Source organism: Nicotiana tomentosiformis, chromosome 9, assembly GCF_000390325.3.
Source record: "Nicotiana tomentosiformis chromosome 9, ASM39032v3, whole genome shotgun sequence".
Taxonomy (NCBI): Eukaryota; Viridiplantae; Streptophyta; class Magnoliopsida; order Solanales; family Solanaceae; genus Nicotiana; species Nicotiana tomentosiformis.
This window is the reverse complement of record NC_090820.1, coordinates 106190444-106211765: the sequence shown is the minus strand read 5'-3', so window position 1 is coordinate 106211765 and position 21322 is coordinate 106190444. Positions and strand designations below refer to the sequence as shown.

The 21322-nt window shown below is 40.5% G+C and overlaps 1 protein-coding gene across 1 annotated transcript; it reads left to right on the top strand.

Moving 5' to 3' along the window:
* The first annotated feature begins 4199 nt into the window (after positions 1-4199).
* Positions 4200-8682, top strand: LOC138899326 (uncharacterized). The gene is made up of 6 exons (XM_070185487.1): positions 4200-4467; positions 5049-5486; positions 6015-6102; positions 7260-7426; positions 7541-7799; positions 8478-8682. Exons 1-6 carry the CDS (start codon positions 4200-4202, stop codon positions 8680-8682), a joined length of 1425 nt encoding a protein of 474 aa, XP_070041588.1.
* The last annotated feature ends 12640 nt before the right edge of the window (positions 8683-21322 follow it).

Genomic DNA, 21322 nt, shown 5'->3' with positions numbered 1-21322 from the left:
TTTGTAAATGTCGAGCCTAACTTCGACGAAGTAGTGACTAGGCTAAGGCAGGTCGCTTACATTAACCTGTACGCAATAATAATAATAATAATAATAATAATAATAATAATAATAATAATAATAATAATAATAATAATAATAATAATAATAATAATAATAATAATAATAACAGGAATAGAGGTAGGACGGGTAAATCATATCAATAATTGAAGTCAATTCAGCAGTCATAATCCATCAATAAATTTTCGCTGCGGCGTGCAACCCGCTCCAACAATATAAACTTAACATAAAATCCATTGCGGCGTGCAACCCGATCCAACAATATAATCTTTCAATTAAATTCCGTTGCGGCGTGCAACCCTCTCCAACAATATAAACTTTCAATAAATCAGCTGCGGCGTGCAACCCGCTTCAATAATATAAACATAAACAATTCTTAAATGTAAAAATATTCCAATAAATATCACATTAAATAAGAAATTATCGGGCAACAAGGCATACAATGATTATAATTTATTTGGAAAACAAGTAATGACAAATAACAATTAATTATGGAAATCAGAGAGAAAATAGGTAATTTAATATTTAATGTGCTAAATGTCAACTAATAATTAAGACATATAATTCAAATAAACATGTAGCAATTATAGTATGAATTCAAGACATAATATTGGACAAGGAATATGAGAGAAATAATTAATATAATAATGAATTCATGATTTAAAATAATTTATGATTATTAGATAAATATGCAAACAATCAATTTGGCGAAGTATAGGCACTCGTCACCTCGCCTATACGTCATTACACATGAAATTTACTTAACAAATAATTCAAGGGTTCTGTTCCCTCAAGTCAACATTAACCGCGACACTTACCTCGCTTCGCAACCAAATTCAAGATTCCAATAAACCTTTGCCTCGCGAATTGGTGTCCGAAAGCTTCAAATCCAAGTCGAATTCCTGAAAAAACCCTTTGGAATCGCCCAAATCCGAGACTCAAAACTCAAAAATGAGTGAAAATGGCTAACTTTCGATTTTAAGCATTCTGCCTAGGCAAGTTGCATGTGTGAAATGCAACTTTGTCTCATATTTTCAGGCAAACAAAAACTGTTACTAGCTTTCAGTAAATCGATCATACCTTTCTGTACAAATGTCCCAATGATGAATGGTTTACCTTTCTGGAAACTAGAATCAAATGAATACAACTTTCATGTTTTAAAAATATGGATTCCTTATATATTGCGAGATATAAGCTTCCAAAGTCAGCTCTGTGTATCAGAAATTCGCACACTGCTGTAGCCGAAAACTGCAGTACTAGCTTTTAGTAAATCGATCATAACTTTCTGTACAAATGTCCAAATGATGAATGATTTACCTTTATGGAAACTAGAATCAAAGGGATGCAACTTTTATGTTTGATAATCTCCAGATTCCTTATAGATTACGAGATATAACCTTCCAAATTCAACTCTGTGCATCAGAAATTCGCACACTATTATAGCCGAAAACTGAAGTAAAACAATGCCCTAAAAATGGTCCAAAACCCACTCGAGACCTCGTCCAAATATTCCAACAAGTCCTGAAACATAATACGGACTTACTAGGGGTTTCAAATCAAGTCAAGCAACGTCGAAATTACAATTCACACCTCGATTCGGACTTATGAGTTTCAAACTTTTTAATTTACAAAACTCGTGCCTAAACGTCTTAAATGAATCCAGAATAACTGGTAAACTCAACTAAGTTGTTTGCTCAAAAGTCAAATCTCCGGTCAAACTTTAGAAATTCAAGCTTTATAAAATCAAACCTTTTATTTTTATTTTTCAAAAACTAACGAAAAACGTGCCTACACACCTCGGAATAACTTCAACTTTAGTACACAAGTCAAATATATTGTTACGAAGCTGATCGAACTCTCGAAATCCAAATCGGGACTCGGTCTCAACAAAAATCCAATTATGGCCAATTTAGGAATTATTTAAACCTTTAAATTTCTAGTTTTCGTCAAATGGCGATAATTTGAGCTATGGACTTTCGAATTTGATTACAGGCATACGCTCAAGTCCCAAATCACGATACGGACCCATCGGGAATGTCAAATCACTGATCCGGATCCGTTTGCTCAAAATATTAACCGAAGTCAACTTAAGTGAGTTTTAAAGCATTATTTCACATTTTTATCAATATTTCACATAAAGACTTTCCAGAAAAATATACGGACTGCGCATGCAAGTTGAGAAATGCTGAATGGTACTATTCGAGGTCTCAGAGTACAGAATTGAATGTTAAATTTAAAGATGACCTATCGGGTCATCACATTCTCCACCTCTAAAACAAACGTTTGTCCTCGAACGAAATTAGAAAAAGTACCTGGGCTGGTGAAAAGGTATGGATATCTAATCCGTATGCACGAATCGAACTCCCAGGTAGATGCTTCAACCGGCGAACCTCTCCATTGTACTCGAACTGATGGATAACTCTTAGACCTCAACTGTCGAACCTGCCGGGCTAGAGTAGCTACCGGCTCTTCTTCATAAGTCAAATTTTTGTCTAGTTGGACTGAGCTAAAATTTAACACATAGGACGGATCACCGTGATATTTTCGGAGCATATACACTTGGAACACCGGATGAACTACTGATAAACTAGGTGGTAGTGCAAGCTTGTAGGCTACTTCACCCACCATTTCAAGAATTTCAAAGGGTCCGATATATCTAGGGCTCAACTTGCCCTTCTTTCCGAACCTCACTACACCTTTCATAGGTGAAACCCGGAGCAATAATCTTTCTCCAACCATGAATTCAACATCATGAACACTACGGTCGGCATAACTCTTTTGCCTAGACTGAGATGTGTGAAGTCGATCCTGAATAATCTCGACCTTATCCAAGGCATCATGTTCCAAATCGGTAACCAACACCCGAGCCTCTCCTGGTTCAAACCAGCTGATAAGTAGGAATTTTGAATACTTATTAGCGCCTTTTAACTTCCGTTTTAGTCCAAAAGTGTCTAATTGTATTCCCGAAAACTGATGAAATATGCTTACCTGCAGGAGTATAGGAAAATGAGCCACTAATATGAAATCTAACTCAAGGAGGAGTGATCTAAACAAGGACAAAAATCAGGCACAAAAGCTCAAGTGCGGACCGCAGATTTCTACCTGCGGTCGCAGAATGTGAAGGAATATCAACAAAGCCCCAGTGCAAAGTGCGGACCACACAATTATTGTGCGGCCGCAGAAGCTACGTAAGAGCTAAAGTTCAAAGAATTTCATTTCAAGATCAAGAAGAAATGCGGACCATGAATCAAACACCCATTAGATTCACACACTAGGGTTGAGTCACAACCCTAGCTAAAAATCTAGCTACTCATAATGGGTATAGAGGAAAATAGAGAAGAAACTCTTTGAACTTTAGCTGCCCAAATGGAAGATGACCAAGTTGAAGAGGTTCCTCTTGAACCTCAAGCAAATAGACGAGGCCGACCGCCTCAAGACATCGTTCCCGTTCCACCCCCAAATCCACCAAGAGCGGCTCCACATCGGGTGTTGCCGAATGAAGGGTATGCAAGTACCATAGTCCTGCCCCGCATTAGGGATTCTTCACCGGGGCTCCGAATCAAAATGCGTACAAACACCTGAAAGGGTTTGTGGACACTTGCTGCGGGAGTAAACATAAAAATGTCTCCGAGGATGCTTTAAGGTTGAGGCTATTAACTTTTTCTCTATGGGGGAAAGCCTTGGATTTGTTAGAAAGATTTCCAAACCATTCCATCCATACATGGGATGAATTGGCGGAGAAATTTATTTCCAAGTTCTTTTCTCCCGGGCATATGTCTACTCTTAGAGATGAGATTCTAGCATTCAAACAAGAACCCAATGAGTCGTTGCATGAAATATGGGAGAGGTACCGAACTATGGTGAAAGAGTGCCCAAACAATGACATGACAGAGGCTATGATTCAACAAACTTTGTATAGGGGGATCAATACTACCAATCAATGCGTAGTCAACCAACTTGCCAGTGGAAATTTCATGACAACGCCATATGCGGAAGCTTGTGAGATCTTAGATGAAATGGCGGACACTTCATCGGCATGGCAAAGTAGAGCAAATGTTCCTCAAGGTGATCCAAATGTGATTCACCTACATAAAGAATTGCATGATCATGAGCAAGCAATTGCCTAGTTGACCACTACAATGAATCAATTATCCAAGGCTCAACTTCAACAAGTGCAAGGTCCTAAGCAAGTCAATGCAATGGAGGGAGTTAATATGATGGTAAATAGGAGAAGGAAAAAGGGTCCTCAAGTGCAAAACCATACGGAACATTATGTGCAAGAAGATAGTGGGTTTGATCAAGATGAATCTTACAATGACCAAGAGGAGGAAGTACAATGTGTGAACAACTGCCAAGGGCAAAGAAACAACTCTCAAGGCCCAAATCAACAACAATGGCGACCTCATGGTAATCAAGGGAATTTGAACAATCAAAACAACCAAGGGAATTGGAACAATCAAGTAAATTGGAATGGTCAAAATAACCAAGGCAATTGGAGTGGCAATAGTCAAGGATATTGGGGAGGAAACAACCAAGGGGGTGGAACAATAACCAAGGAAATTAGGGGTCGGGCTTTCAAAGGCCCCCGATGTATCAAAAACCGAGCAACCCGCCTCCTTATCCTTCCAATGGTCTAAGCTATTCCAACAGTGAGATAGGACAAATTTAGAACATGTTCAAACAAATGATGGAGAAAGATGCCGACTCTGATGCCCAACTAGCCTCTCACAACATTTCAATTCGCAATTTGGAAGTTCAATTGGGGCAAATCTCGCAAGCTTTAAACACTCATCCTAAGGGGGCACTACCAAGTGAAACGATGGTGAACCCAAAGGGTGGGAACATCACGGGACATTCCATGGCTGTTACTACAAGGAGTGGAAAAGGTGGGGATGCACACACCTCAAGTCAAAGGAAAATTGTGGATGATGAGCAAGTGGTACAAGTAGATGAGATCCCGAACAATGTGGTGCAAGCAAATAATGAAGTAAGAATTGATATTGATGACAATGTGGAGGAGACTCAAGAGGAAGTGAACCCGTCTAGGGAGAACATTGTTGATATATCAGAATTGGTAGTGCCAAAGGCTAAGGCACCAATGCCAAGGCCTCCTCCTTCATATCCTCAAAGGCTTGCCAAACAAAATGGCGAGAATCAATTCAAAACGTTCATTGACATGATGAAGAGTCTATCTATTAATGTGACATTTGTTGAGGCTTTGGAGCAAATGTCCGGTTATGCAAAGTTCACGAATGACTTAGTGACAAAGAAGCCCTCGATGAATTATGAAACTATAAAGTTGACTCATCAAGTGAGTATAATTGTGCACTCAATAGATCCTAAGTTGAAATATCCCAGCACTTTCACAATCCCTTTTACCATTGGAAGTGCCGACTTTGCTAAAGCTCTTTGTGATCTTGGGGCAAGTATCAATTTGATGCCCTATTTTGTTTTCAAGATTTTGGGAATTGGGCAACCAAGACCCACATCTATGAGATTACAAATGGCGGATCGTATTATGAAGAGACCGTTGGGTATCATTCATGATGTATTGGTTCGTGTTGATAAATTCATTCTCCCGGTGGATTTTGTGATTCTTGATTGTGAAGTGGACTATGAGGTGCCGATTATTCTGGGTAGACCTTTCCTTGCTACGGGGAAGGCTCTTGTTGATATGGAAGCCGGTGAACTCACTTTCCGGGTGGGTGATGAAAAGGTGGTGTTCCACGTGTGCACATTTATGAGGCAACCAAATAGCAATGAAGTGTGTTCGTTTGTGGACTTGGTGACCGATGTAATTATTGATGATACTAGTGCCACGATGAATGTTGATGATACTTTGGAGGCCGTTTTGCTTAACCTTGATGATAACGAGACGGATGGATATGTGGAATGCATGAACTTATTGCAAGGAATGTGGTCGTACACTTATGAACCCCGCAAATTGTCCTTAGATCTTGAAAATCGGAAGAATCCTCTAACAAAGCCCTCAATCGAGGAGCCTCCCACTTTGGAGTTAAAGTCATTGCCTCTGCATCTCAGGTATGAATTCCTTGGCCCTTGTTCTACTTTACCAGTTATTCCTTCCTCTTATTTGACTAACGTGCAGGTAGACTCCACATTGGCGGTGCTACAAAAGAGGAAGAAAGCTATGGGATGGACATTGGCGGATATTCAGGGAATAAACCCCGCATTTTGCATCCACAAGATTAATTTGGAGGAAAATTCCAAACCCTCTATTGAACATTAAAGGAGGCTAAATGAAGCAATACAAAAGGTGGTCAAAAAGGAGATCATCGAGTGGTTAGATGCAGGGGTTGTTTACCCCATTTCTGATAGTTCGTGGACCTCTCCAGTGCAAGGTGTCCCAAATAAAGGGTGCATGACGGTGGTTACCAATGAAAAGAACGAGTTGATTCCTACAAGAACAGTGATCGGGTGAAGAGTGTGTATGGACTATCGCAAGCTCAACAAAGTCACAAGGAAGGATCATTTCCCACTTCCCTTCCTAGATCAAATGCTTAATAGGTTGGCCGGTCGTGCTTTCTATTGTTTCCTTGATGGGTTTTCCGGTTACAGTCAAATTCTTATTGCTCCGGAGGATCAAGATAAGACTACTTTCATATGTCCTTATGGTACTTTCGTATTCTCGCGGATGCCATTTGGGTTATGCAATGCACCAATGACTTTTTAAAGGTGTATGATGGCTATCTTCACGGACATGGTGGAGGATTTCCTTGAAGTCTTCATGGATGACTTTTCGGTGATCAGAAATTCTTTTGATGATTGCTTGAAAAATTTGGATAAGGTCTTGGCAAGATGTGAAGAGACGAACTTGGTGTTGAATTGGGAGAAATGTCATTTCATGGTTGAGGAAGGCATTGTCCTTGGCCACAAAATTTCAAAGAATTCAATTGAGGTCGACAAGGCAAAAATAGAGGTGATTTCTAAACATCCACCTCCAACATCTGTGAAGGGAGTGAGGAGTTTCTTAGGTCATGCGGGTTCTACCCGCATTTCATCGAGGATTTTTCCAAAGTGGTAAACCCCTTGTGTAAACTTTTGGAGAAAGATGCCAAATTCCATTTCAATGAGGATTGCATGAAGGCATTTGAATTACTCAAGTTCAAATTGAAAACTACTCCTATTATCACTGCCCCGAATTAGAGCTTTCCTTTTAAGCTCATGTGTGACGCTAGTTATGTGGCAATCAAAGCAGTTTTGGGGCAACGTGTCAACAAGATCTTTCATCCGGTCTATTATTCTAGTAAGACCATGAATGATGTCCAAGTTAATTACACTGTGACTGAAAAAGAGCTCCTTGCTATTGTTTTTGCTTTGGAGAAGTTCCGCCCGTACTTGATGGGTACAAAGGTGATTGTCCACATGGATCATGCGGCACTTTGGTACCTTATGAGCAAGAAAGATTCAAAGGATCGGTTAATGAGATGGGTGCTTTTATTGCAAGAGTTCAATCTAGACATCCAAGACCGCAAAGGTAGTGAAAACCAAATGGCAGACCACTTGTCTTGCTTGGAGGAGGAGAGGAGGCCACATGACGGCCTTGAAATCAATGACTCCTTCCCTGATGAGCAACTTCTAGCCATTTCAATGACCAAGATGCCATGGTTCGCTGATTTAGCAAATTATCTTGTGAGTGGTATTGTACCGGATGAGTTCTATTCAAACCAAAGGAAGAAGCTCAAACAGGATTGCCTAGACTATTATTGTGATGAACCGTACCTCTTCTGGATTTGTATTGATGGCGTAATTAGAAGATGTGTGCCGGAGGAGGAACAAGTTAAAATTCTTGGGGCTTGTTATTCTTCACCCTACGGTGGTCATCATGGGGGATAAAGAACGGTGGCCAAAGTGTTGAGTTGTGGATTCTATTGGGCTACTCTCTACAAGGACGCAAGTGATTTAGTCAAGCGTTGTGATGAATGTCAAAGGGCCGATGGGATTTCAAAGAAAAATGAGATGCCCCTCACCACCATCTTGGAAATTGATATTTTTGATGTGTGGGGTATTGATTTTATGGGACCATTTGTAAGCTCATGTGGGAACACCTACATTTTGGTAGCTGTGGATTATGTGTCAAAATGGGTTGAGGCAGTTGCTCTACCCAACAACGAAGCTAGAAGTGTGGTGGCATTTTTAAAAAAGAACATCTTCACAAGGTTTGGTACTCTGCGGGCCATTATAAGCGATGAGGGGTCACATTTTTACAACAGAGCTTTTGATACCTTGCTTAGCAAGTATGGTGTCACTCACAAAGTGACGACCCCCTATCACCCTCAAGAAAGCGTACAAGTGGAAGTCTCTAACCGGGAGATCAAGTGTATTTTGTCAAAAATAGTGAATGCCAACCGAACGGATTGGTCAAAGAAACTTGATGATGCTTTATGGGCTTATAGGATGGCTTACAAAACACTGATTGGTATGTATCCATACTGGTTAGTGTTTGGGAAAGCTTGTCACCTTCCAGTGGAACTTGAGCACAAGACCATGTGGACTTTGAAGAAGCTAAATCTTGAGTGGAATGTCGCCTCCAACTTAAGGGTGGCACAATTGAATGAGCTAGATGAATTTCGGTACCATGCATATACAAGGAGAAGATGAAGTACCTCCTTGATAAGTACATTCAGAATAATGAGTTTAAAGAAGGTGATCTTGTGTTATTGTTCAATTCTCGGTTACGGATATTCCCGGGAAAGTTGAAGTCTAAATGGAGTGGCCCATTTGAAGTTGTGAGTGTGACACCCTTTGGTGCATTGGACTTGAAGAATAAAAATGATGAAGTGTTTAGAGTCAATGGTCACCGGGTGAAGCACTATCTGGGAAAGGTTGGTGATGGCCATGTAGTGGCAGTGATTCATTTTAAGTGATTGATGGTAATCTGCATCGTACCGCGATGTTAAATTGGGCGCTTCTTGGGAGGCAACCCATGTTTCTTTTTATTTTTATTTTTCTTCTTCTTTAGATAGGTCTTGTTTTGTGCTAACTGATTTTGAAGTCTGTTGCAGGAATGAGTGTGCTTTGCAGGAACTGTTCTTAGGAAAAGTGTCTAAGTGTGAAAATAAAGTGCGGACCGCACAATTTTGAAGGCAACATCAGAAAGGGATCTGCGGCCGCACAACTGGAGATCAAAAATTGCAAACTCTCTGAAGTTGTGCATATCAGAGAAATGGCCAAAGTGCGGCCACATAAGGAAATGTGTAGTCTGCACAAAAATCTACGGCCGCACTTAAAAATGTGCGGACCGCAGTTCATCAAAAGGGTAATTTGTAACAGGTAAAGGAGTGCGCCGCACTCAGCTCTTGATTCCTTTCCCTAACCGGACAACTATAAATAGTTCCTCCTCACCATTGTTCAAACTTTACGAACTCTGAACATTTGACACTAGGGCAAGCACAGTGTACTCAATTGATTCAAGTATCTCACTCTCATTTCATCATCTTTGATTCTTCCTTGCATCACTGCATTACTGGTATATTCAATTCATCATTAAATTTTTCAATTTGCTTAATTTTGTTCATAATTAGTTTAGTTATTTTTAGCCCTAATATCAAAATTCATCATCATGTGAGCTTAAATATTATATGGGTAACTTCATATTTGCTAATTTGGGGGATGGGTAAACTGTGTATCATGTCCAAATTGCCAATACCATGTCTAAATTCTGCATGAATTGAAAAACCCTAAGTGACTGCCGTTTGTTTTTGAATCGTGTAGCAGCACAAGGAATTGTGCGATCTGCATATCATTAGGCTAGGGAAAATATTGTGCAATGATTGTGTGAACCGCACTCAAAATTGTGCGGTCCGTAGAAATTTAACCACGGCCACAGAAAAGTGTGTGCGACCGCAGATCGATCAATTCTCTGACTTCAGAGAGTTATCATTTTGGAGCTTGCAATTTTGTGGCCGCACTCAAGATTGTGCGGACTGCATTTCAATTGTGCGGTCGCACTTAAAATTGTGCGGACCGCAAAACCATCAGTGTGGCCTCACTTCCAAAATTGTGCGGTCCGCACAAGCCCACCTGCGGCCGCACCCAAAAATGTGTGGACCGCACTTCCCCCAACCTGCATATTGTTCCGTGCAAAAAGTGATATCTAAAAAATCAACTGCATGGCGAGGTTGGGCTGCAGATCCCTCTGAGTCAAGTTCATATATCCCGTCTAGGGAAGCATCAGAGGGTCACTCTGTGGAAGAAAAACCTGATGCCTAATCTCAGCCACAATAATTTCCAAGGAGATACCAGCTCCGAAATGATCCTTCCACCTCAGCAAGCACTTATGAGGGTTCAGATGATGACAGTCAGGGTTCAGAACCCTTCTACTCATGCCCCCGACGCACCAGTCACAATTGATGATGGTGATGGTGATGATATTCCGAATGACGGTCGGGGGGGGGGGGATACTAGAGTTGCAGGCCTGGAGAGGTCAAAGAAGAAGGAAGTTTGGGAAGATAGGTTTGTGAGCCTGATTGCATTCAACAGATTCTAAGAGTGGTGGCCGCAGAGATCGCTCACTCTTGAGTGGAAGTTTGTGTTGAAATATCTGGATAGATACAACCCAAATATATTAAGACAATTTCGGGAAAGAAAATGGTGGAAATGGTTCACGCAAAGCGTAGTGGATGCCAAGGAGCACTTAGTTCGGGAGTTCTACGCCAATGTGGCACACATCAAGAAGGGGACTAAGGTGACTAAAGTGAGGAACTTGAAAGTACGATTTGATCAGAGCACCCTGAACACTTATTTGGGGCTCGAAGATATGGAGTCAGTGCAGTATTTAGAGAAGTTCGCAATGGGTGATGCAGCTCGACCTTGGCTAGCTGAGATACTAGCAGCTCAAGGACCACCACCACCATGGATCACATCAGGGGTTCCCATTCAGTGGAACACCCTCAACTTTGAAGTAAAAGGGTGGAAAACATTTGTGTGCAGTCTCATAGACCTAAGCTAGAATGAAAACAATCTCCCAATCCCTCGGGCAGTCCTAGCTGCTTCCATCATGGCCGGGTACCCAATCAATGTGGGTTCCATCATGTCGGCCAATATGTCTCTGGTTGTCAGGTAGGGTGAAAGCTCTTATCAGTATCCCAACACTAACACGGAGTATCTCACGGATGTGGGGGTGGAGCCCAAGAGATTTGATACGAAGGTTAGGGCTAAGAAGCCCTTCTCCTGGTACTATCTGAAGGACCCAAGGTTCCCGAAGAACAAGGGTAAGTCGACTACTACCGTAGGCCAGTCTGATGAGTCGTCGGTGGTAGTTGCAGATTCAGCTGCCATGCCTTCTATAGTAGCCATTTCTTCCACAGCAGCCGGGCCTTCTACCGATACAGCTGCCACTACCTCCATCTTCAGGGCCATCAGTATCAGTGCCTTCCTCCTCTACTTATCTACTCTCTGTGCTCCGAGTCTCCCAGATACTGGCGGGTCTCAACAACTGGATGCAGACAACTACTGCAAAGTTGTCTGACCTATCCAATGCTGTTATATCTCAAACTTCTACCCCAGCACCCCAGATTCCTTCGTCAGTGGAGGAAACCTTGAAGAAAATATTGGAGAATCAGAAGACCATCATGGACACCTTGGTGGCACATGGGGGAGAAATTGAGGAGCTTGGGAAGTAGGTGAAGAAGATGAGGAAATCTCAGGCTTCGAGGAAATCAGTTGACAAATTGAGACGAGAGGTGACCAAGATAGCAGCCGCTGGAGATCTTCCATTTGACTTACTTATAGAGATAGATCCATCAGTACCAGCAGCACCATCATCACCAGTGGCACTAGCTGTCCAGTCTAAAGAGCCAGACCTCACTGCCCACACTGCTGAGGCAGTGCTACAAATGTTCACCAACCCAGCTACTCCCCAAGTAGAGGATGGTGACATCCAGTTAGAGGAGCTTGAGGGAGGTGATGCTTCTATGGACACTGAGACCACATAGGGAGTCATCTATACTCTTTCCCTTCATTGTTTTTATTTTGTTAAGTATTAAGGACAATTCTTATTTTTATTCAGGGAGGTGGAGTCTATTTTTATTTGACATTTGACGTTGGCCTGTAATAACCGATAACATTCTCTTTTTATTTTTACTTTCATTATGTACATATTCTTCTCTCTCTATTGATGTATATATTATCTTTCCCTTTCTCAGCTTGTATATTCATTTATGCTTTCAGCAATTTACTTCATAGCTTCTTTATTTTGTTTTCTCAGTAGTCAATGTTTAGTCTAATAGCTTCTTATTTACTTTAATAGCTTCTTTTTAATTTAGTAGTTTCTTTTCATATTTAAGTGATCAATAAGCCTTTGATTTTCTTAATTCCACAGTTATTTCCAAAGGTGGTTTTTGTGTGAACCGGGTTACTCTTCCCAACGATGGATGGCGTGACAACTTTCTTAAGGGATTGAGTTCCTTTTTATGTTAAGGTAAGAACAGTAGTAATAATGAATAAAAGGACCTAATTGAGTCGAACTAGAAGAGTCAAACATGCTTCACTTGGTACCAACACACTTAACTACATGCTTATGATTAAAAACAAGTTCTTGGAAAGAAATAACTCTAGTTAGTGACCTTTTGACTCTTGTGTTGACTTAAGCAATCATGGAGTGGTTTAGTTAAACCATTAGTGATTTTCAATTTTCAATCCAACTGTGTGAGAGGTGAGATGTTTCATTGCAAGTCCAAGTACCCGTGCGAATGGTCTAGAACTTGCCCTGAATATATTTCTAGGCGAAATTCTAAGTTTTGCTTGGATTGAGAAGTGATTGTAGGCTCTCCTTGACCCGTTTTGAAATTTTCCATGACCCAACAATGTTGTTATCCTTAGTTAACCCTTTTGAGCCTAAAACCTTTCTCATTTGATAACCATGTTACAGGCCTTTACCCGTTTTGTAGTGATCCTCTCTTGGCACCCGAGCTTTCCTTATAACTCTTGAGAAACAATTGGCTAAAACATAAGTTTGGGGGAGAGACGAGAAATTTTAAAGTGGTATCAAGGTACAGAAAGAGAAAAGAAATGAAGAAAAGGAAAGGCAAAGAAAAAGAAAGAAATAACAAAAGAAAAAAAATGCAAAAAGAAAGTGAATAAGTTGAAGAGTTGAAAGGATTCAAAGAAAAGCAAAAATGCAAAGCATGGAGAAAACAAAGAAGAAGAAAACGAATATCATGACCAAGAAAGAGTGATTGTTAAGTCGCTCTAGTTCCCCTAAGGAAAAAGAAAATGACACAAAGAGTATGCAAAGCATGAGCCAAAAAGAGAAAATGGAGTTCTTAAGGAAAGATGAACCCGTTCTATTCCAACCTTTCCTACCTTAGTCCAAAAGCCTTCATTACATTACGAAAAACCCCTACGTGATTTCAAGCCGAGTGAACTTACATTAGTGGTGATTTACATGAGGGGCAAGCATATGATACTTAGAGCCGTACTTGTGACATTCTTTTAAGAGAGATGAGCGAACGTTTCACAAATCCTTGAAGTGAGTGCTACATTCTTAAGTGAGATATGCTAACGGAGAGTAGATAAGGAGGAGTTTGGGATCCACAATGACCTACATGAAAGAGAGAACTTCCTTGATGATTAAAGTCAACTCTTGATGCTCTAGTATCACATTAGAACTATTTTGCTTAAAACTTTAAATCATTGCCTTGTTGATAATTCATAAGTGTTGTGGGTAATTGTTGGTCCCAATTGATGTGTGTTTGATTCACCTTAGATTAGCTGGAATAGATCTTATCTTGTGGAGGTGGGAATTACCTTATTTTCTTGAGGACAAGCAAAAGATTAAGTTTGGGGGAGTTGATAAGTGGGAATTTTGACTACTTATTAGCTCCTTTTAGCTTTCGTTTTAGTCCAAAAATATCTAATTGTATTCCTGAAAACTGATAAAATATGCTTACATATAGGAGTATTGGAAAATGAACCACTACGATGAAATCCAACTCAATAAGGAGTGATCTGAACAAGGACAAAAATCAGGCACAGAAGCTCAAGTGCGGACCGCAGATTTCTATATGCGGCCACAAAATGTGAAGGAAAACCAATAGAGCCCCGGTGCAAAGTGCGGTAAAAGACAAAGTTCAGAGAGTTTCATTTCAAGATCAAGAAGAAATGCAGACCGCACAATAATTGTGCAGCCGCAGAAATAGCTATGCGACCACACTCAGGAAATGTGCGGTCCGCAAGAGCCCAGTGCGGCCGCACCCAGAATTATGCGGACCGCAGAACATGAGAGATGCGGCCACAATCCAGAATTGTGAGGCTGCAGAGTCAACTCCTATCAAGATCTGAAGAGAAGTGCGGACCACACATATAATTGTGCGGCCGCAGAACCTCTGAAAGGGCATTTGTGTTCGAAAATTTCAGCTTTGTATAAATAGACTACTTTCACAAAATTAGGTCAAGTTTTGAATATTGAAAGTCCTATAGCCATTTTTATTTATCCCTTTAGGAAACTTTAGCTTACTTTGGTGATCTAACATTGGATTTTTATCTTTTAATCTTGCAATATGAGTTTTATCATCTTTTCTTCTCTATATTCCTCTATACCCATTATGACTAGCTAGATTTTTAGCTAGGGTTGTGACCCAACCCTAGTATGTGAACTTAATGGGTGTTTGATTTATGGATTATTTATGGTTAGGTGTTTATTATTTATCCTTGTTCTTGCCTTTAATTGTAGAATTAATGGTTGCAAACATTAGTTTATGCCTATTTGACTTGGTCTCTACTTGAGAAAGAGAGACTTAGTCTAGAAAAACTTGGCTAACAAGAATTTGGGATAAAATCAAGCTATTGATAGTCCCAATTAAAGGGTTGAACCAAGAGATAGTAAAACCCGACTTGAGCATTTTATCAACTGTTTTGTTCAATACCCATTTGGACTTGAGAAAGCCAAATTGGGCAAAATCACTCTCTTACCAAGAGGTATTGAGTGGGTATTTGAGTGTTGATTGCTATAATATACCTCGACCAACAAAACAAGCTTTAAAGTTTACAATCCGTTAGGAAAATACCTAGGTGAAGGTCATACCCCTAGGACTTTTTATATATTTGAAAACCATCCAAAAACAATATTATCTAGTTTTATATCTTTAGAATTGTAATCCTTAACGTAATTTTAGAAGTAAAAACAAAACCATATTTGTGGAAGTGAAACCAAGATACTTCACGTGCTTTATTCGAATATATACCACTAATACCATTTCAGCTCCCAGTGGATTCGATCCCGACTCCTTGTTGGGTATTATTGTTGTAATTGACCATTTCACAACCCCGAATAGAGGTGTCACTTGGACGAGACCACCAGCCAACTGGCGAACGACATCGCCTCCCGTAAAATGCTTCATATGGAGCCATTTGAATGCTCGACTGGTAGCTGTTATTATAGGCAACCTCCACAAGTGGCAAGAACAGATCCCAACAACCTCTGAAATGCATAACACAAACGCGGAGCATATCTTCCAATATTTGAATAGTGCGCTCGGACTGTCCGTCCGTCTGAGGATGGAATATTGTACTCAACTCAACCCGTGTGCCTAAATACCGCTGTATAACCCTCCAAAAATGTGAGGTGAACTGCGTACCTTGATAAGAAATGATAGACACGGGCACACCGTGAAGGCGGATAATCTCGCGGATGTAAATCTCCGCTAACCGCTCTGAAGAATAGGTAACTGCTATTGAAATGAAATGTGCTGACTTGGTCAACCTTTCCACAATGACCCATACTGCGTCGAACTTTCTCTGAGTCCATGGGAGCCCAACAACACAATCCATAGTGATACACTCCAACTTCCACTCATGAATTTCTAACTTTTAAAGCAAACCACCAGGTCTATGATGCTTGTACTTGACTTGCTAACAATTTAGACACTGAGCTACATATGCAACTATATCCTTTTTCATTCTCCTCCACCAATATAATACCGGGAACTGTGGGCCTCTTCAAGAATTAATTTACAAAGCCCGTTCACATTAGGCACACAAATATGACCCTGCATTCGCAGAACTCCATCTTCCCCCACAACAATCTGCTTGGCACCACAGTGTCGCACCGTATCCTTAAGGACAAACTAATGAGGATCATCATATTGTCGCTCTCTGATGCGCTCATATAAAGAAGACCGAGCGGTTGTGCAAGCCACAACCCGACTAGGCTATGAAATATCTAATCTCACAAATTGATTGGCCAAAGTCTGAACATCTGCAGGTAACGTCCTCTCACCAACCGGAATACACGCAAGGTTGCCCATACTCACAGCCTTTCTACTCAAAGCATCGGCCACCACATTAGCCTTTCTGGGGTGACACAAAATGATAATATCATAGTCTTTAAACAGCTCAAATCATCTTCTCTGCCTCAAATTGAGATCTTTTTGTTTGAACAGATACTATAGACTACGATGATCAGTGAATACCTCACACGAAACACCATAAAGGTAGTGCCTCCAAAACTTCAATGCATGAACAATGGCTGTCAATTCTAAGTCATGAACAAGGTAATTCTTCTCATGAACTTTCAACTTCCGTGATGCATAAGCAATAACCCTGTCATCTTGCATTAATACTAAATCGAGCCCAATGCGGGATGCATCACAATACACCGTATAAGATCCTGAACCTGTCGGCAATACCAACACTAGCGTCGTAGTCAAAGCAGTCTTAAGCTTCTAAAAGCTCAACTCACACTCGTCTGACCATTTGAATCGGGCACCCTTCTAGGTCAATTTGGTCAATGGAGATGATATAGATGAAAACCCTTCCACAAACCGGCGATAATAACCCGCCAAACCCAGGATACTCCAGATCTCTGTAGCTGAAGTAGGTCTAGGCCAATTCTGAACTGCCTCAATCTTCTTAGGATCCACTTTTATGCCTTCACGTGATACTACATGCCCCTTGAAAATTTGGCATATAACTGATTATTTTTCAAAGTCTGAAGTACAATTCGAAGATGTTGCTCATGCTCCGCTAGACTGCTGGAGTAAATCAATATATCATCAATGAATACAACCACAAAAGAATCCAAATAGGTCTTGAACAACCGATTCATCACTAAGAATTTATAATGCCCATACCCAGTCTGAAACGTTGTCTTAGGGACATCGGATGCCCTAATCTTCAATTGATGGTAACCAGACCTCAAATCGATCTTGAAACACCTTGGCACCCTAAATTTGATCAAATAAGTCATCAATTGTTAGCAACGGATATTTGTTTTTGATAGTAGCCTTGTTCAACTTTCGATAATCTATACACATCCGCATTGACCTATATTTATTCTTTACAAATAGCATTGGTGCACCCCAGGGCAAGACGCTAGGTCTAATGAATCCATGGTCAAGCAAGTCTTGTAACTATTCCTTCAATTCCTTTAGTTCTGGCGGGGCCATACGATATGGTGGAATAGAAATGGGTTGGGTGCCAAGAGCCAAATTAATACAAAAGTTAATATCTCTGTCGGGTGGCATCCCCGGCAAATCTGTAGGAAATACATCTGAAAACGCACGGACAACTGGGACTGAATCCATAGAAGGAAAATCCTCACTAGGATCGCGAATATAAGCCAAATAATCTAGACATCCCTTCTTGACCATACGATGAGTTTTCACGTAAGAGATAACCTTGCTGGTGGAATGGCCAAGAGTCCTTTTCCACTCTATTCAAGGTAACACCGGCATGGCTAAGGTCACCGTTTTGGTGTGACAGTCCAATACAACATGATAAGGTGAAAGCCAATCCATTCCCAAGATAACATCAAAATCTACCATATCAAGAAGTAGAAGATCCACGCTAGTCTCAAGACTCCCAATAGTAACCACGCACGAACGATAGACATGATCTACCACGACAGAATCTGCCACCGGTGTGGACACACACATAGAAGCACTCAAAGAATCACGAGGCACAACCAAATATAAAGCAAAATAGGAAGACACATAGGAATAAGTAGATCCCGGATCAAATAAAACCTAAGCATCTCTATGGAAAATTGGAACAATACATGTGATCACGACATCGGATGATTCGGCCTCAGGCCTAGCTCGAAAAGCATAAAATTTGGGTTGGGTCCCACCACTCGGAGCTGTATCTCGGGGACGGCCTCTAATTGGCTGGCCTCCACCTCTAACAACTTGAGCTCTACCTCTAACTATCTGACCCCTGCCCCTAGCTGGTCGGGCGAGCGGTGGAGCAATTGGTGTCAGTATGATGGCACGAGAATTCTGCTGAGATCTGTTGCTCGACAACCTAGGACAATAACTCCTAATATGACCAATGTTCCCACACTTATAACACCCATCCTACTGTTGTGGCTGCTGAAGCTGAAGCTGACCCGAACGGGCCGGATAACCGCTTTAGTGACTCTGGAGTGGTGGTGCACTGATAGGAGATGAATGTGCATTAAATGTTAGCTGCCCAGAGTAAGGCATAATAGGACCATGACTCCCTGAAGCACCGTGAGATGCCTGAAATGCTGAATAAAATGGCCTGGGAGGATGGCCCCTACCATAAGTACCCCTGCCTCCAGATGAGGCACCTATAAAATTACCGGAATGGCGGGGCCTCTTATCTGACACTAGCCTTCTCTCCTGAGCATGAACTAACTCGATCCGCCTAGCAATATTCACGGCTGTCTGGAAGTAAATATCACTCCCTGTCTCTTTGGACATCTAAAGCCTGATAGTATAAGTGAGTCCATCAATGAATCTCCTCACTCTCTCATTTTCAGTAGGAAGTAAGACGATGGCATGATGTGCTAAGTCCACAAATCGGGTCTCATACTGGGTAACAGTCATACTACCCTGCTGGAGATGCTCAAACTGTCTGCGGTATTCCTCGCTTAGTGTAATAGGAACAAACTTCTCCAGAAATAGCTGTGAGAACTGCTCCCAGGTAAGTGCAGGCGAATCAGCTGGTCTAGTAAATGCATAATATCTTCACCACCTCTTGGCGGAACTAGTTATCAGAAACACAGCAAAATCGACTTTGTTGCTTTCAACTATTCCCATATTCTCTAACACCTCATGGCAGCGGTCAAGATAATCTTGTGGGTCCTCAGTAGGTGTACCACTGAAGTGAACTGGAAAAATCATAGTAAACTTGTCCAATCTCAATAAGGCCTCAAAAGACATGGCAGGTCTATCACCAGCCTGTGTCGCAATAACTGGCTGAACTACCCCAACTGGTGGGACTGCTGGAGCCTGATACTCAGGAGACATCTGCTCCGTAGCGGGAGTAGTGGGAGTTTGTGCTCCTCTCCCAGCCTGTGAGACGGCTGGTGCCATTGGAAATGTACCATTCTAGGACACACCCTCCATTAGGCTCACCAAACGGACTAGAGCATCCTGAAGTACTGTAGTAGCTATGAATCCTTCCGGGACCTGAACTGGTCCAACATGTACTATCTGAGCTGGAACCTCTGCTTCAAAATCCACCCGAGGCTCCACAACAGGTGTTGCTGCTCGAGGTTGGGCTCTGCCTTTGCCTCGGCCTCTGGCGCGATCTCGGCCTCGGTCTCGGCCTCTTCCCCTAGCCATAGTTGTCACTGGGGGCTCTAGATCCTGTTCGGCGGTAGATGTAGTACGTGTTCTCGCCATATGCGAGAGAATATGAATAGAATAGTTAAATCATCGATGATAGAATAAAATTCGCACGACAGAATAAGAAGTAATATTGTTCCTAAACTTCATAGCCTCTAGAAGATAAGTACATACATATCTTTACCGATCCTTAAGACTCTACTAAGATTGTTCATGACTCATGAGACCTAAGTAACCTAGTTCTCTGATACCAACTTGTCACGATCCGAAACTCCCACCTTCGGGACCGTGATGGCGCCTAACATTTTACTTTCTAGGCAAGCCAACGTTAGAATAATTTAAACCATTTTTACAATTCATTTTAATTAAATAGTAAAGAAACCAAACAACTTGATTAATGTCTGAATTAAAGTGAATAAACCAAAATAATAACGATGTCTAAATACCATCCCAGAACTGGAGTCACAAGTGTACAAGCTTCTAGAATAATACAAACAAGGGTCTGAATAGAAATAAAGTTGTCTGAAAGAAAGCACATAGCTAAGATATAGTAGAAGGGGACTTCAGAGCTGCGAACGTCGTGCAGCTATACCTCAAGTCTCCTCTGATAGCTGAATACGAGCAAATCTACAATACATCGTTGGGAGCAACTCCGGTATCTGCACAGGAAGTGCAGAGTGTAGTATGAGTACAACCAACCCCATGTACTCTGTAAGTGCTGAGCCTAACCTTGACGAAGTAGTGACGAGGCTAAGGCAGGTCGCTTACATTAACTTGTACGCAATAATAACAATAATAATAATAATAATAATAATAATAATAATAATAATAATAATAATAATAATAATAATAATAATAATAATAATAATAATAATAATAATAATAATAATAATAATAATAATAATAATAATAATAATAATAATAATAATAATAATAATAATAATAATAATAATAATAATAATAACAACAACATGAATAGAGATAAGACGGGTAAATCATATCAATAATTGAAGTCAATTCAGCAGTCATAATCCTTCAATAAATTTCCGTTGCGGCGTGCAACCTGCTCCAATAATATAAACTCAAAATAAATCTGTTGCGACGTGCAACCCGCTCCAACAATATAAACTTAAACAATTCTTAAATGTAAAAATATTCCAATAAATATCACATTAAATAAGAAATTATTAGGCAACAAGGCATACAATGATTATAATTTATTTGGAAAACAAGTAATGACAAGTAGCAATTAATTGTGGAAATTAGAGAGAAAATAGGCAATTTAATATTTAATGTGCAAAATGTCAAGTAGCAATTAAGACACATAATTCAAATAAATATGTAGCAATTATAACATGAATTCAAGACATAATATTGAATAAGTAATATGAGAGAAATAATTAATAAAATAATTAATTCATGATTATACTAATTTATGATTATTAGATAAATATGCAAACAATCAATTTGACGACGTATAGGCACTCGTCACCTCGCCTATACGTCATTACACATGAAATTCACTTACAAATAATTCAAGGATTCTATTTTCTCAAGTCAAGGTTAACCACGATACTTACATCGCTTCGCAACCAAATTAAAGATTCCAATAAACCTTTGCCTCGCGAATTGGTGTCTGAAAGCTTCAAATCCAAGTCGAATTCGTGAAAAATCCCTTTGAAATCGTCCAAATCCGAGACTCAAAA

Coding starts and splice junctions, on each gene's coding strand:
- LOC138899326 (XM_070185487.1), top strand. CDS start 4,200: ATGAATCAATTATCCAAGGCTCAACTTCAACAAGTGCAAGGTCCTAAG. Junction 4,468..5,048: donor ACAACAATGGCGACCTCATG/GTAATCAAGGGA, acceptor CAAATAATGAAG/TAAGAATTGATATTGATGAC. Junction 7,800..8,477: donor GACTATTATTGTGATGAACC/GTACCTCTTCTG, acceptor ATGGGCTTATAG/GATGGCTTACAAAACACTGA.